At 32.3% G+C, this 16,933-nt stretch overlaps 1 protein-coding gene across 1 annotated transcript in view; it reads left to right on the forward strand.

Annotated features, from left to right (window-relative positions):
• The window catches only part of LOC118202788 (doublesex- and mab-3-related transcription factor A2-like), a 38,232-nt gene extending 22,291 nt beyond the window's left edge, over window positions 1-15,941 (forward strand). Inside the window, exon 3 of the mRNA XM_085809222.1 lies at window positions 14,875-15,941. Coding sequence (XP_085665348.1) covers window positions 14,875-15,584 — 710 coding nt within the window. The 3' untranslated portion in view covers window positions 15,585-15,941. The remainder of the gene's footprint in view (window positions 1-14,874) is intronic.
• Window positions 15,942-16,933: the final 992 nt, after the last annotated feature.

Genomic DNA, 16,933 nt, shown 5'->3' on the forward strand with positions numbered 1-16,933 from the left:
TATATACTCCCCTTTTTAAAGGGCGACTGGGCTTTTTAGGGGACCCAATCGCCAAATCTCCTGGGCGTGGAAACACTGTAGAGACATTAGGTACTTTTTTGGAAGCGAGAGATGAAAAATAGCAAACGCCTTCGCCGGGAATCGAACCACTGACCTCTGGAATACCAGCCCATGCAGAACCACTACACCACGAAGACGCGCTAGGAAGGCGGGAGAAATACCTTACAACATAAACTCTCCCCTCTCTGTTTCATCCTTGTTAGCACTGAAATCCCCTCTCCCAAACTATCTGAAATTTATATACTGAATAATAATACATGACCAAAAAGTGAACTCGAAAGTCTGCTGGAGGTCAAAATTTCATACATTGGAAAACAGTTTGTAAGTAAAAATTTATCTTTTCATAGTAAGCGGGAAAAAAATGAAACAAATTATATAGAAAACTAACTGACAAGACTAGAGTAGAGTCAACTCCTACGACAACTAACTGACTAGAGTCAACTCCCGGTTAACACAGTAGCGGATTAAACTATCCTTATTAAAAAAAGAAAAAAAAGAAAAAAAAAAAGATTTTGAGTTAGTTTATTGAGGAGCGTTAGAAAAATTACAATTACAATCAGAATCAAGCCAAATTTCTAAGGTAAATGGAAAAGGAGAAGAAAATGAGTATGATAACAGCTAGGTAACTTGTTTATAGTACATTTTGTTAATTGTAATACGGACTATTCCTCTTTCCTGTGTTTTTTATTATTATTATTATTATTATTATTATTATTATTATTATTATTATTATTATTATTATTATTATTATTATTATTATTATTATTATTTATAGCTGCTATCCGAATAGCAATGATTTTGGGCTAACCGGGAATGAAAGGAAATCTACTGAAATTATAATTTTAACTACGTTTAGAGTAAGACAAGATGAAGTGTCATTGAATTTAAGGTACTGAGTGATGTTGCTTGATGCAATTCAGTGTTCTTTATCTCGATGTTTCCATGTTGTGTTCAAACATATGGATTATAACTTAAAATTCGCTTGTTCAACGAATGACATTTTGTATCTATAATAATTTAGGAACATTTATTTAAAATCTTTTAACTGAGGTTATTTCTGGTGGCGAAAATAAAAAGAAAGTGTGAGCTTTTTGATTTGTGTAGCATATCGGGAAATATGTATAGATTTACTATAGTTGTTAAGTTATTTAATTTTGTGAAGTCAAAAATTAGAAGAGTATCTGCCCTAATGAATTGATCAAAATAAAACAAAGTATTTAGAAGAAATTTTGTGGCTACAAATTTCATTTAAAAACATATCCGTCCACATTACAGAATACCCAAAGGCATTGTTATAGAGACCAAATGTTACTAGACACGAAAAATTAATTCTTTTGACATTTTGGACGATACCTCATCTGAAACAAACTCATATGAAAAATCTCACAATTTCGATGCGCCCAAAACATTTTTAGACTCTGCACAAAGTTTAACTGTATATATTTATCAGAGTAAATTGGAGGAGATATTTACTGTCGTTATTCTATGAAAAAGAGCTTTCTTTACTAGAGAATTAATTAAAACTGTATTTGAGAACAGTCATTTTTCAATTAACAAATTAAGAAATATCTATAAATTTTCTGTATTTTATTATTAAGGTTATGGAACGATACTATTAATAGAAATACCTCTTACTTGTGGCGAAATTCATGCAACATTTGGAAAGAGTAATGTTCAAATCCTCCGATAGATGTGATGACTGCTTGTCCTTCAGATTTAACGCGTTGAGTGCTTGTCCTTCAGATCTGAGGTGTTCAGTGCTTGTCTTTCAGATTAAGGAAGGCATGAAATCTAATAAAAAAAGATAATCCCCCCGAACTTCTCTCAATGACTACATACCGCTAAAATGAGTTTAGTAAACAACGAAATCGACATAAGAAGGAGATAGCTATGGAAAAGTGGGGCTATTCTAGTTTAATACAGATTTTGAATGGAAAATGTAAATTTTGGTCTTTAAAACACCATTCTGAATCAAATCTGTCTTTAAACAGACGGGATCTAGCATACGCCTCGGAAACTCGAAAGAAGAAAGTTGCGATGAATCCAGGTTCTTCTCTCTGCCGGAACGGGATCGATGCATCGACGCTTTTTGATGAGGGTGCATCCCTTGGGTTCCGTCCTGCCAACGGACGACTAGTATCAAGTAAATAAAGTAACTGCAGATCCGATTATCGGCCGAAAGAGTCGGGTAGCTGGCGGCCTATCGACACGTAGTCCCAAGAGAACCACTTACGGCTTGCCGTCTGAAACACGGGAACTAAATTAATTAGTTGCCTTTTCTTTTCGATGCGCAGAAAATCTCATGCGTTCGGACCGTACAGATAATAAAAGCTTCTGTTTTAGCGGATAGCAGTAATTGCGTTACTATCGCAAAACTTTTATTCCAAAAGGGATGCTGGCTAACTGAGGCAGAGGAAGGAAAGAGTACTCATTCGCACCTTCGCTCAGTGCTAATTAAAATAAAATCTGAGCAAGAAAACTGCTTGGCGCAATACAAATAACACAGCGCTGCTTTGATTCTGCATTGATATTTGCTGTTGTCCTACATTTAGTCTGTTTACCTTCATTTCATCATATCTGCATGTCTACTCATTTACTGATGTCTTTTGTAAAAATAATTTTTCCATCTTCTCTACCAGAATATAAAGGAAGAGGAGAAAAGCTCTAACATATTAGTAAAAATCTATAATTTTGTAACAGAATAATTAATTTAATCATATTTTTTTGAAAAGGAAAGTCAGAAACAAAATGCTAAATTATTTTTAGTAACGTAGGTAACTAATTATAAATGCACAATATCATTTCTAATTACAAGTTTACAAGTTATGTAAACAATGAAGCAATTCTGTAAGATTAGCATTTCATAACATGTTCCCTTCCCCATGTATTTCACTGTAACGAATTATGGCATTCTCTCATATGTGTTCTTCAGATGTAAGTGACAGCACTTCCAGCTAACGCAGGAAGATTCATGGTTCAAAAGTTGGGGAGAACGCAGTTGATTATTCACGTTTCCGGCAGCGAAAAGCCTAATAAATAATATCTGTAACTTGAGCATATTTCAATTTCCCTTAATCCTACACAAAGGCACGCTTGCTAAGGCAAAACTACATTCACGGTCTTTGCTAAAATTAATTAACCAATCAATATGGCATACTTCTTTTTCTCAGCGGTACCTCAGAAAGAGATATCTGAAGATTGGTAATTAGAATCGCGTTCAATTCCTACCTAATGTGCTGGATGCATAGGTGCTTTCTTTTTTGTGGTTTTCCTAATGTGTAATTTGAAAGTGAGCCAATTCTTTTAAAAATTCCTCAACGAAGACATCACTTTGTTTAGGTGAATACCTCTCATATGGTTTGCCTTAATCAGTTAACCGAAGACAGAAGTTTCTTTCGGATGGCATCTCCAAACCAAACAGATGATATATAAAGATCAGTTTACAGTGTTTAACTTAAAATAAGTGCTTATCATATATCTGGAACTTAGAGGTCTGGTCTAATTAGTTATGTCCATAGAGGAGTTCTCGCATGAAGAAATGTAAAGAACTTATAAATAATTAAGTGACTCACAGAAGAAAAAAAAAAAATCATTTGAAACACAGCTCATGGTTGAATTTCAGATGTTGTATAGTGCGAAGCTTGAAGCGTTCGCAAACTTGCGAATGTTTCCGCAATTGATTTAAACTTCTAAAAATTCACAATTGTAACTGCTGAAGCAATTCGAAACTTAGAAGTCTGCTGTCTTTCAAATTTCCATTTACACCTAAACAGTAACAAAGACACTGCCGACTAACGGTGCAAGAGGAAAACCTATCAATATCCCAATTACAACAAACATTAAAAAAATTATCCGAAGAAATCTGTATAAATTACAGTTACGAAACATTTAACCTTACTATCGCGTAAATTCCGGACTTAGCTTAATTCGGTAAATTGTTATTAACGGAAATCAAGGAAAAAGAGAAACAGTGTATAATCTAAAAACTTATCAATTAAGAACGTAACATAATTGCCGCTAATCTGCTTAGAAGGGCGAACTTTCACAATCACCACAGATCTTTAGGTTTCCACTTATATTAGTACATTTTTATTGGCTTTAGCTGCATAGCGCATATGATGGAGGATACAGAAACGTATTTCAGTCATTTAGCTTATAGTGAAGCTATATTATATATTATATTCAGCTTATTTTTCAATATATCAGCTTATGGAGGTACGGGAAGCTCTGTTCCTGAGGCTTAGGTCACAATGGTCGCAGGACTTGCTAACGTTACAACCTCTATTATAATAAGAATATCATAATTTATTAGTTTTTCACTAGTGATGACCCGTTTCACTGGCAGTTCACTCTGACAGTATGGAAAGATCAGGAATCCAAAGCATCATATTTTTGTATGTCCGTTTACAATATCGCATTTGAAAACCCAGCATTATTTATTTTGCAGCATGGACCAATAACTCGCAAATAATAAGAATAAGCTCGCAAAAAATTACATTACGTAGGCTTTATGGCTGGTACATATCCAGCACATGTGAGCAACTGCTAAATAATCTTTTATAATTATTATTGTTGATGTATTATTAACTAAATATTCATATTATTAGTACTAATATTCATATTAACTAAATATTCATATTATTAGTACTAATATTCATATTAACTAAATATTCATATTATTAGTACTAATATTCATATTAACTAAATATTCATATTAACTAAATATGCATATTATTAGTAACTAAATTATAACATGTGTTTATTATTAACTAAGCTACTAACTGTTTTTTATTAACTTTTCTGTGCATTTTAAATGCAACTTAGATGCATGCCCGAAATCCCTGGAAATCTTATTTATGTAAATAATTCATTGCATATTTCAGTTTGATTTCAGTTTCATACCGCTTATTTCTAGTTTCTGCAGATATTTCACTGTACACTATCAACAGCACTGTTTCCGCTTTTATAACTGTATATATCTGAATTGCATGGGTGTTGAATATCTGTTATTCCATTGCTGTAAATATCAATTGTTAAAAAGTTATAATCTCATTACACCTTTTGAAAGAACGTAGAAATATCCTTTTAATTGCATGCATAAATTACAATAGCCATATTTCAGTACTGCACTTATGATGCAAAATATTAATTCAGCAACGCTGACATCTTATTTTAATCTATACTGCAATTGTGTTATTGTATTTTATTGTGTATCAAATGGGTTTTGACGTACAGCTATTAAAGTTTAATGCATTAAGTAGTACATCTTGTTCCTTTATGTATTTTCCTGTGTCTTGTTTTTAATATATACTGTCACTTCTTATCATGATCCTGACAGAGAAGATAAATATTATTTCCTTCCATTGAACTTACGCTGACATGTATATTTGTGGAACAGCTGTCGCGTCTCGGGAGTAAAGGAGTTCTTTTTCTAGTACCGTAATGAGATTTTAAATGCAAATTTGTTTCTGTGCTTACCGTTGTGGTCAAATACAGGTTATCTGCAACCCCAAACAATTGGCTGCCTTCTTAAGTACTTTCGAAGTTTTTCTTGCATGAAACTTAAATATGAGCCTGCCTATCTTAGATGTAAGCATCCCTTTCTTTGGCAGATAGTTCTTGTGTGCTCCTGAGACCAGAAAATGGGTATTCTTATCCAATATTTCCATATATACATATGAACATATTTCATATTACATATGAATAGTTTTGACGCTAATTTAGTATTTCAATGATCCTCCACAGCAATTCGAGGTTACATAGTTAACTGCTATTTGCATTTCACATGTTTGTTTGTTACAAATAAAACATACGTGCTTTATTTTATCAAATGACAAGCAAACATAAATTAAATTTCTTCGCAGGCAAATGAAATTCTAAAATCCAGGAATGTATGCCGTAGTCACATATGCTACAATACATATGCCAACCGGATTCTTTTATAACACGTATTATTCCGTAATATTCAAAACAAAAAGAAACAAAATTACTCCAAACAAAAAAACAAACAAAAAAAGATTTTTTTGAACTGTTATTAATCGCCGAATTTTTAAGTATCTATCTCAGTAGTTATCAGTGAAAGGCAAAGATCACCTCTTTTGACTGTGCAAGGTCGATTATGGATTTCTGATAGCAAGCTACGCAGTTAAAAGTAAATTCAAGAAGATCAACTGACTAGAAATTAATAACGTCAAACTTTGCCTCTTCCCAGAATAGAAGGAAATATTCCTTAAGTAACATTATATTATACTTCGCATCTTTAAGTCTCGCTTAAACTTATACTGCTTTACTCTATAACTCCATTAGACTCTCCTTTAAAGCAATGTCTGTATCAGGAGCATTAAATTTAAAAGAAACTACCATCAGTCACTGACTAGAGCGCTTATATCTCCGTGAAATTTTTTCGAACGATCAGCAAAATGCAGTTTGTTGCTAATCGGGGCCGAAATGAAAATTAGAGTTTGAACCTTCCCAAAAAAGTTAACTCTTTTAGAAGATATGACTTTATAACGTTCTTCTTTTACGTACTTATTAAGTAAATTCAATTTTTTAGATACTTATGACAGGTAAAATCTATTAAAACTCATTGCAACGAATTATTTTTCGAGCTTACCACAACAGTAGCAATGAAGTCTCAAAGTGCAAGAAAACATCTCTGAACATCCATCGCATCCCGGCGAACGGGCTGGCTGCATCGTCGTTTTCGTGTTTTTCCCCATGTGTACAGTGGATACGAGCCAGTTTCCCTTAAAAAGACCTCCACGGGGCATCCCTCCCTTTACGTGTAGTGCCTAAGGGCGAAGCACGTAATTAGCTTAAAAAAAAAAAAAAAAAAAAAAAAAAAAAAAAAAAAAAAGAACATTTATCGCATCTTTTAATATATTAAAAGGAGTTCTAATTCTTCTCGGCTTTCACAATGAATTTTGTGAAAGAGGCGCTCATGAATAGCGTTTAATTTTCTAAGATTGATAACTTGTATTGCAGTCATAAGGGAATGAAGCAGACATTCATTCAATGCTTAAATGAAATTAAATATTGCCAGTGAATCATGCAATATGTGCTAAATACCTCAGACAAATCATTGTTTAAATACGCAATGAAAGCTCTGCAGCTTCTTGCTATTATATGGAACAATAATCGATAGTATAATTATAGTATATAATAGTATACCTCTAAGTGAAATATTCATTTCCCTGAAGTACGTGGTGACTTTCTTGAAAATTTCTTCTAACAAAAAATTACTTCCTATTAGAAAAAAGTCATTTTATAGCATATTTATAGCAATAGTCGTATATTGCAATAGTCGTAATATTGATGACGTAGCTAAAATTTAAGTATTGCAATAGGCTAAATCGGGAGCGAGGACTCTGCTTAAAAGTTATAGCTGAATAACGAAACTTGAGACAGCTAGGTCCAACAGTGTAAGCACATCCGTCTGTAGAGAAAAAACTGAAAATTCCTACACATCCCAGTTCTAAAATTATGAATGAAAATTTTGACCAAAAAAATTAATGTTCGGGTTTATTTTTTTTTTTTTTTTTTCCCTTTTATTTTCAAGGAAGTTTTTTTTTTTTTTTTTTTTTTTTTTTTTTTTTAAATGTATAAAGCTATTTAAAGGCATTTAAAAATTGTATTTCTTATTTTATTTGATAAACTAATTTTAACGATTCTCAATAATGGATAATATTTAATAAAATAATAAAAACAAGGTTATTAAACTGTTTTAAGAAATGTAGTTTCGTAACAGATTAAAAGACGTCTCAGAATGTAGTTAAGTAGTTATAAATGTGTTTTGAGACCTCCCTGAAGAAGTCCCATCTTGCGGGTATATTAGAAGTTTACATATGACTAAGAAATACAGACTACGAAAGCTTTAAGAGTAACTGTCATCAACGGGATGTCAGAGTCGGGTAGATAGAACAAGAGACTTTTCATTATCGGATTAAGAAATAAAAACTCCGTTCATCATCTTGCGAAATGCGTGAGATCCGAGCGAAAGAAACAAACATCTCATTATGCAATAGTGTTCTCTTTCATCGAGACTTTATGACAGCTTACGCAATGTAACATTTTTAAAAGTTTAACTGAAAAGGAAAAAAATATGCAACTGTTTTTTACCAAGCTTCTCGCATGACTAGACTATAAACTGGGTAAAAGTATATGCTATGAACCTTAACCTGCACTTGTCCCTTTTTTATCAAGTGCGTAAGAATCATTAGGATTCTTTGGGCTAAAAAAAAAGCGGAGGGATATCGATTAGCCATTACATTGCAGAATTCTGAAATATCTTAACGAAATTTGAAATATTATCTACCAATGCGGAATAATCGAGGCGTCGACTGCCTGCTTTCGAGTAAATGTAGTTTATACAAATACATATTAATTTAAAGCAAATGTCAAATCAGACTTTTTTTTTTTTTTTTTTTTTTTGTTTTGTTTGTTTGTTTAGTATTCTATAAACTGGTTTTTTCTCTTCCGCAATATTATATATATAGTTGAAGCAGTGCAGTGTGTATAGTTATTCACTGCATTAGGCAAAATATTCAAAATGCAGTCAGTGTTGTATAGCAGACTTTTGATTTCTAGAAGAAATACTTTACGTTTTCATCCAATCAAAATGCAGAATATTTCAAATAGATTGCAGACTAACCATTTCTTCAACTGTTATGCTTAAATTAATACACATATTTATTTCACATACTGATGGAAACAAATATAATTTTTGCTTTCTTCCTAGAATTCGGTGATAAATAAGTAATTAATTATCCGTAGTTACAAAAAATTGTTATATTATAAAGTATATATATATATATACAGTCTATTGTCTTCAAATTTCTGACCTGAAATTTTGTTCCATATTATGTGTACTTGTGTTATTTCACCATTTATACAATGGTGTTCAAATTTAAGAGATAATAAGAAATAATTAATTATTTGTATAAGGAGGGAACATGTAGAAACAGTACATAAGCACGCGTAAAGATACATTACCTTGCTTTTAATTTGAATAAAGCTAAAATAAATGCTGCTAATGCCAATCTATACACTGAATTTAAAAAGCAGAAAATTGTGTCAGCTCCGTTATCGATGATAAAACTATTTGATAAAAAATGTGATGTCTGGCTGCTTCATAATACGTTTCCATGCTATTAATTAAAACGACTGTTAAGTCTTGTGGGATTAAACGTCATTCTCTATAAAAATCTTTTATGATTCTTCTAAGATGAGAACCTAAAGTTATAAAGGCTACGAGGAAAGAGATGGAGATATAGTAACTAGGCCGACTTAGGACATATCAGACATTCTGAGTAGGATTAAGATCAGCCGAATATGATAGCCAAATCTATTCTAACGGTATACTCAGTTTGAAGATAATTAGCCACGACAGAGCCTGATAAGTTTAGACAAGGTCATAAATTTTAAGAAATAAAAATGTAGGTGAATATTTGAGGGGAGCTTGGTTCTGGCTAGAATTGATTTTTTTATCTAATTATAATGAAAGGCAAGCAACCTGATTAAATACAATATTTTACTGTTGTTAGGTAAGGTTAGAAAAATTAGGCAAGGTTAGGTTATTTAAATATGTCAAACCGCACAAGTGATATCTGCCTAAGAAGGAGGATGCCTTCGCGGAGAGAAAAAAACAGAAAGAAAAAAATTTTACAGAAAGAAAAAATTAGTTATATGTTTTTTCCTACTTGTTTTCCGATATATCATTAACCAACATTGTGCAAGTAGCCTAAACTGAAATCGCTTTTCTCCAAAAGAAAAAATATCTTCATCAGCAGAAACAACTTTTTTCCTCTCTCTTGTAGAAGAGGAACTTATGTTTAATCACCTTCGAAATGCATATTATTCAAAATCTATGCCAAAATTAGGTTCATTTTCTGCCTAATTTTGAATTTTACATAGGTAGGCTTCTTTTCCATTTGATTTTATAAGTTTACATTTAACCAAAATATGCACGCGATGTCGGATATGTCTCCTTTTATGATTTACTCGTGTTCACCTTATTTTCATGTTCTGTATCTACACAGCAATAGGTTTTACTATTCAGTAGCAAATAATAATCGTAAATAATTACACTCAGAGGAATATTATTCAGTCCTTGCACAGTTAGCATTTACTTTAATATTTACCTTTAATTTTGAACGTTGTTACGTAACTTGTCAAATCTCTCTCAATCAGCCGTAATTGTCCTCAACTTCTGATTTAATGCTCGTTTATGTTTACGCATTCATTTTCGTATAAATCAGGTACTGCTATTGCTGTACAAGTATACGGTTTTCTGGTAATCTAGGCTTAGCCGAAACCCTAATAATATCTATTTTCCTAATACTTTGATTGGCTGTTCATGTCAGTCGATAATATATTTGGCTTTATGAGGATTTTATAAATATCTTTTTTTGTTATCATTATTCTGTTTTCCGGTCAAATTTATATATACTTTGTCCATTTATATTAAGAGTTACTTCCTTATTGATATATAAATTCTTTCATACATTTTTATAACTTACTCTAAATATGTTTATGTAAATATTCAAGAATTTTCTCCGCATAGACAGAGATGTTCTAATTTAGCTGCCTTTAATTGGCCAAAATTCAATTTGAGACACTATTTGAAAGTTTACTTCATTTGCTAATTTTTTTATTGATTCAAGTTGCTAAATTTAAGGACTACGTTGAATTAGCCTCAAGTTTTATTGCAGCCTACTAGCGGGTGATCTGTAAGATCTTTGAACAACTCGAATACGAATACCGGTGAGATTGGCTGCATGAGACTTTTTGTGGTTTTCCGTATGGATAGCATGAATACAAGTCAGTTGTCTTTAATAAGTCCTCAACAAAAGTTTCCCTTACCTTGCGCATATAGCTCTCGGATACATAGCCTTAATAAGTTGCCTTGCCAATTATATTTCAGATAATTCAAACCAATATAACTATAGAAGACACAGTTTTAGAAATGAAACTAGAAGGAAACATAGCTTCTTAGAACAATTATTAGAAAAGTATTAGGCATGCATTTAGTAAGAATATTTTTCATCTTTCCAACAGATCTCTTTTTTTTATTGTGGATAGCTACGGCTTCACATGAATTCCACGAAATTCTGGAACCGCTCTGGAATACAGTGACCTACGTCTGCAGAACCACCTCCATAATTCTGTCTTATTTGTTGAAACTAAATCAAATCGAAATTATTTTCAGGCACATTCCAGCGATACTGATAGATGTCACTTTAACTCTTGTAGTCAAAAGAATGTTCGTTCAACCAATGAGAAATTTGCAATGTTCTTTAAAGCGTCTCTTGGTAGGCTGAATTCCGCCGTCTCACTGAGTTTCTGCCAGTAGCGTCTGGAAAGAGCTAGAAATTTGTATTGTTTTATTAGGCTGCTTACCCCATTTTTTGCCTTTTTTTTTACTAAATTTATCTTACTCCAGAATTCAGCTTCAATATTCTTGAGTCCGCAGCACATGCAGAATTTATTGATGTGGTGTTAGCAATGACAGCCTGATGGCTCTGTAGCGATGCAGATCTAAATAGTATAGCAAAAGTTGAACAGTTCTTTGGCTTATTTCTTCAATGATCATTTGTTAAAGGTCATAATAATTAGACGAATACAGCATATATGTTAACGTGCACGATACATGAACTCACTAGTTCTTTTTCAACCATAAATTTCAGTCGTCAAACATTGTATGAGTAAGATTCATTAACTGGCATTATTCCAGTGGAAAAGGGGCCAGGGAAATGCCTGTTCCTTATGTATCTCCAAATAATACTTAAATATTTTGCAATTTGTTTAACTTATTCAACCGTGAAAACCATTCATTGCGTCAAGCATTCTCTATGAACGATTAATGAAAAGCATTAGTAAATTTAATTTTCTACCAAAAATATCGCAGGCACATATTTAATGCAAATTATGTAATTTTTAATCTTTATTTCGCAAATTTATATTTATAAAATTATTTTTAAGATTTTCTGCGTAATAGATGTCGTAATAGTTAAAAGCTCACGCATGAGGCGAAAAAGAATAAACGTAATGTGCTCAGCGGTTTGTTTCCTATTTGAAAAAGAACCTTCTCGGAAAATATCTATCATGATAAGAACTAAACAAGCCTATAAACATGATAAAGTGTTAAGCAACCGACTAAGCGTATGAAATAAATATATTATTTTGCTATTAAATTGAGGTAATCGATAACACATATTTTCGGCAAAAATTACTGTACTAAAACCATAGCCTCCAGTGCCTTAATATCTGCTTTATTAACCGTAAACCTCAGAGTGCATGAGCATATGCCCTGGACTTGTCGTAAAAATTACTCTACTATGCATAAATTTTACTGTAGAACAGTGAGAAAATAATTTAAATTCGTTTGTTATTTATTTACTTTTATTCTCTCGTTTTTCTCTCCTTTAAATTCTCATTGTTTGTCAGTCTTTAATGTTTCAATTTTTATTATTCCCGTTAAAATTTATATGGAAAATGAATACAATCCCATCATATTAAGCCCTTAACTTGAGAATATGGATCTTAAGGATTACATTTTTGTGAAAAATGAGCTTGTAGAATTATTGGGATTTTTCAAAGCAAGAAGCGTGAAACATCTGCACTGCCCTTTTCGTTATTTGAACTCTAGACCTTCCGACTGCTAGACAGACGTGCTTCCAATTACACTACGAGCACACACACTAAGGAGGGAAAAATATCTTGCAAACTCATTCCCCAATTATTATGTTTAGCTTTAAAATTCAGCACAAAATACAAATTATTAGATAAAAAGGAAACGGAGCTGTTAAAAGATTTTGTAAATATTAGAAAAATATATTAATCAAATTGTTAAAATCTATAGAACAAAGTAATGCAAAAAGTGTGAATAATCTTAAAATTTTTATTTAGATACATAAATTTTTATTTCAAGCTAAAAATATATAGAATTATGCTTAAAACAGTAAATTATTTGCTTCACACATTCTCGTAACTAAAAATAACATGTATCAAATTAAATAGCTTCTTTTTTATTTTGTCTGGTCTGCACAGGGTATGAATTTAATTATGCTATAAAAAGCTTTAATCACATATGTAAATTTTTAAAACACTGTAATACTCAAAGTGAGTAAAAAATGTAAAATTTATACTTAGTCTTTAAAATTTTAACCTTATAAAATTCTTTATGGTAGGGCTTAGAAAATTAGATGCATTCCTTCATAAATTCTCATAAACTGATACTAAAACATACATATACATAAATTCTCATAAACTGATACTAAAAGTTAACATAACTCGAATTAAATGGTTCCTCTCTTATTCTTTATTTCATAATGTTAAACAAAAATTAAACAGATATAAGAATTTGCAAAACACAATAACACTTAAAAGTGTCTAAATATACAAAAATTATACTTTGGAACTAAATTTTTAACTTTTCCCAATTCCCCAATTGTTTGTGGTAGCGGTTCAAAACGCGAAGTGCATTAATTCATAAATTTTGAAAAACTGTTAGAGTTCACATATCAAATCAAATGGCCTCTCTCTTATCCTATACAATCTACAGGCAGATAGCCCTAGCTTTCTTATACCAAATAATCAAAATCCAATCTTTTACAGTCTGCATACTGCATGTATTAATAAATGCCTTTCTCTATACATTGAACTAAAGTATCGCATTTGCAACAATCTGGTCGCTGTTCGTCTTTTAAGAATCAATACACGAATCGATGTAATGCGACGTTTGCTTGACAGGACTTCCGCAGTTGCAACGATTGTGAACTACTGTTCTGTAAGTTTGCGTTTCGAGAGCAGTGGCGTATCTTTTAAAGCAGATATTCCTGACGTGTCAATTATCAGTCAATGAATCTTTCGAAACTACGATAGCTTGCAAACAGAGTGTTAATAATTATTTTAAATCATAATGATTTAATATTATTAGCATTTTCCTCTTCTGATTCTAACAATATATATAGTTGACATATCCGTAAACAGCGGCTTACAGTTGATGCATTCTTTTAATTTTAATTAAAGCATACAGATAGTATGATTGGCACTTGTTAAACTACAATTTATGGAGTCTTCTGTTCCTTTTGGGAATATAACCTATAGACACTACTAAAAGACAAAGCGAATTCTCGCTATTCCTTGAAAGAACAAATGGCTACAGACGAAGGTTATAACAACTTTTTTATTTTAACTAAACAGAACAGAACATGCACTCACTCAGTACTCATATATTAACCACCACTTATGGCTAAGTAACTTGAACACAAAATAGTATGTACAATAACACTGAATTAAATTTTAGCTACACGACTGTCTACTATTCAAACCGCGTAATCAGATGCTCACAGCAAAGTCGAATCCAGAATATCAATATAATCAAACGTAAGTGGCAAGCACAAAATATTCAGCTACAGAGCTACTTTCAAACACGCGGCATAAATTCGAACCTAACTCTTAAAATATGCTACTTAAATACTATTTCCGAACTCATTTAGAAACACGGTTCATTTATTTTATCTATAAACTTCATATTTATAAAGATAAAAATGATAGATGATATCGAGTAGATAAAAATGAAAAAGAACGAATACGAAAATTAAGAAATTCAAAAGGTTACCTATTGAACAAAATAACAATATAAGTTTTGCTGTGAAATATTAATGACTAAAATCTCTGATAAAACAGAAACTTTATTAAAAATGTTATTAAAATTAATAATATACTCACCTGAAAAGCTTAATATTATTCTGCATTCTGAATGTTGCCTCCTGTTTTTTTTTTTTTTTTTTTTTTTTTTTTTTTTTTTTTCAGAAAAAGCTGCTTTAGAAAAGGCTGAAAACGCACCGCCTTGCACTTCGCAGCAAAGCAAATGCAAATCCAGATCCAGCGTCCGGGCCCCGTCTACAGAAGAATCTAATCCAGGAGCTCTGCCAGCTGACTTTCGGCCTGGCCGTTTATCACCTTTAGAGATTTTGCATCGCATTTTTCCTAACCAAAAGAAAACTGTCATGGAACTTGTTCTTCAAGGGTGCAATGGGGACTTGGTGAAAGCCATCGAACACTTCCTTTCCGTAAATGATGCAATGTTTCTACCCCATCCACCAGTCACCTACGGCTATTCACTTGCAACCCAGGATGTGCCTTTTGCTCCACGACCTGTGCCTCGACTTACCTTAGGATCAATTAAGTCAGCTTTCACTCCTCTTGTACCTCCAGCAGCTCATACAACAACAGCTTCTCGTACCACGGAAGATTCAACTTTGTTTGGATCTGTACCTAGATTATCAGAATCTTCACTTTATGTTCCATATTCAATTGCACAAGCTTCTCATTTGTTTTTACAGCCATGCCCGACTGATTGTCAACAATGTAGACGAACGTTTCCACTTGTTTCTGAGACAGAAACCCAACTCAGGGCAACACCTGATGATCAACCACCACTCAAGGAGGCTTGTGGAAGGACACATGAAGCCGTTGATCTTTCTGAGAGATCATGGCAAACTGGCAGTCCTAGTGGTTGAAAGACTTCACAAAACTTTTACACTGTACAGACTTCATTAGATTCCTTGCTATTTATACGTAATCCAGAACCATCAAGATGGAAATCAATGGCAACATCTGATTCAGACACCTAAAGGGTGATTTCATGAAAAGTGTTTCTGTCAAAAACAGCATGCATCTTATTGTAGACATGCGTATTTAAAGAACAGCAGAACTATGGTAAACATGGAACCATAGCATTATTAATAGCATTTTCATGCACAAACTTGAAAGATTTTCAGAAATGTACATTTCCTTATACAATTACACCTGTAATCTATATAATTGATAGTATACAGGAATAGTCAATGTGTGATATATGTAGACTACATCAATAAATGTTCTTTGAACAATAAATTATCAGATTCATTTCAAGACTATCATGAGATTATGTTGCATCATCACACCAAAAACAGCGCATAATAAACAAGCTAATATTTTGTTAGAAATTCAAGGCATACTAAAGCAAAAAATGGATCAATTCATTTCTTCTTTTGACTTGTTTATACATTAGCAAAGCCAAATATTGAAACGTCGCTGCAAACGCTACATTTCCACAGCTTTACCACACATTTCTAAATCACTCAAGAGTTTTCACTTTGTTTATTTACTTGCTACTAAGTGATTAAACATAAAGTAGATAATCACCTTTAATTTTGCAGTTGACTTTCTTAGAGGGCAACGTAATATTGAAGTAATCTGCCCACATACCTCTACTTTTTAAGCATTATTACGCTTTTATGATAGGTTACCAGTGATTTACTACACTGATGATATAGGTATGATTCACTACACTGTGGCAGTTTACTGCCTGATAACAATATATTTGCAGTAATTATTCGTTCTTGCTTTTCAGCCGAGTTTAGCTATTAGCTTACATTTTTTATTAAATATCCATTGTCTTTGCTTCTTGATATTAGTGTTACTTTGTTTACCATTTACTTTGCGTTACGATTAACTTACTTCCATGACTACTACATATATTCTACAGTGTTTTATAACACTATAAGGGGAAGTCCGTATGACATACGTTTCGTGTACCATTATAATAAAGATTGTATATCATTAGTAAGCATTCCTATTTTTTTCATGTAATAGCTTTCTTATTTTTATAGTACTCTGATACACGATTAAAAATCTGAATATTTTCATAAAATTATGCAATTATTCTTCCTTATCCGAACCACAGCTCTTAGGTGGTAACTACATTGATCATGGTATTCATTATCTTTAAAGGAAAATCTTAAAATCGGTTTCCTTCTATCGATGCATTCGAGGGCTACCTTCCTAGAATGAATGCCTTCATGACTCGAATTTTCATCACGCAAAG

The sequence above is a fragment of the Stegodyphus dumicola genome, chromosome X2 (assembly GCF_044657685.1).
Source record: "Stegodyphus dumicola isolate Sdum_Otavi_A_Nest chromosome X2, ASM4465768v1".
NCBI lineage: Eukaryota > Metazoa > Arthropoda > Arachnida > Araneae > Eresidae > Stegodyphus > Stegodyphus dumicola.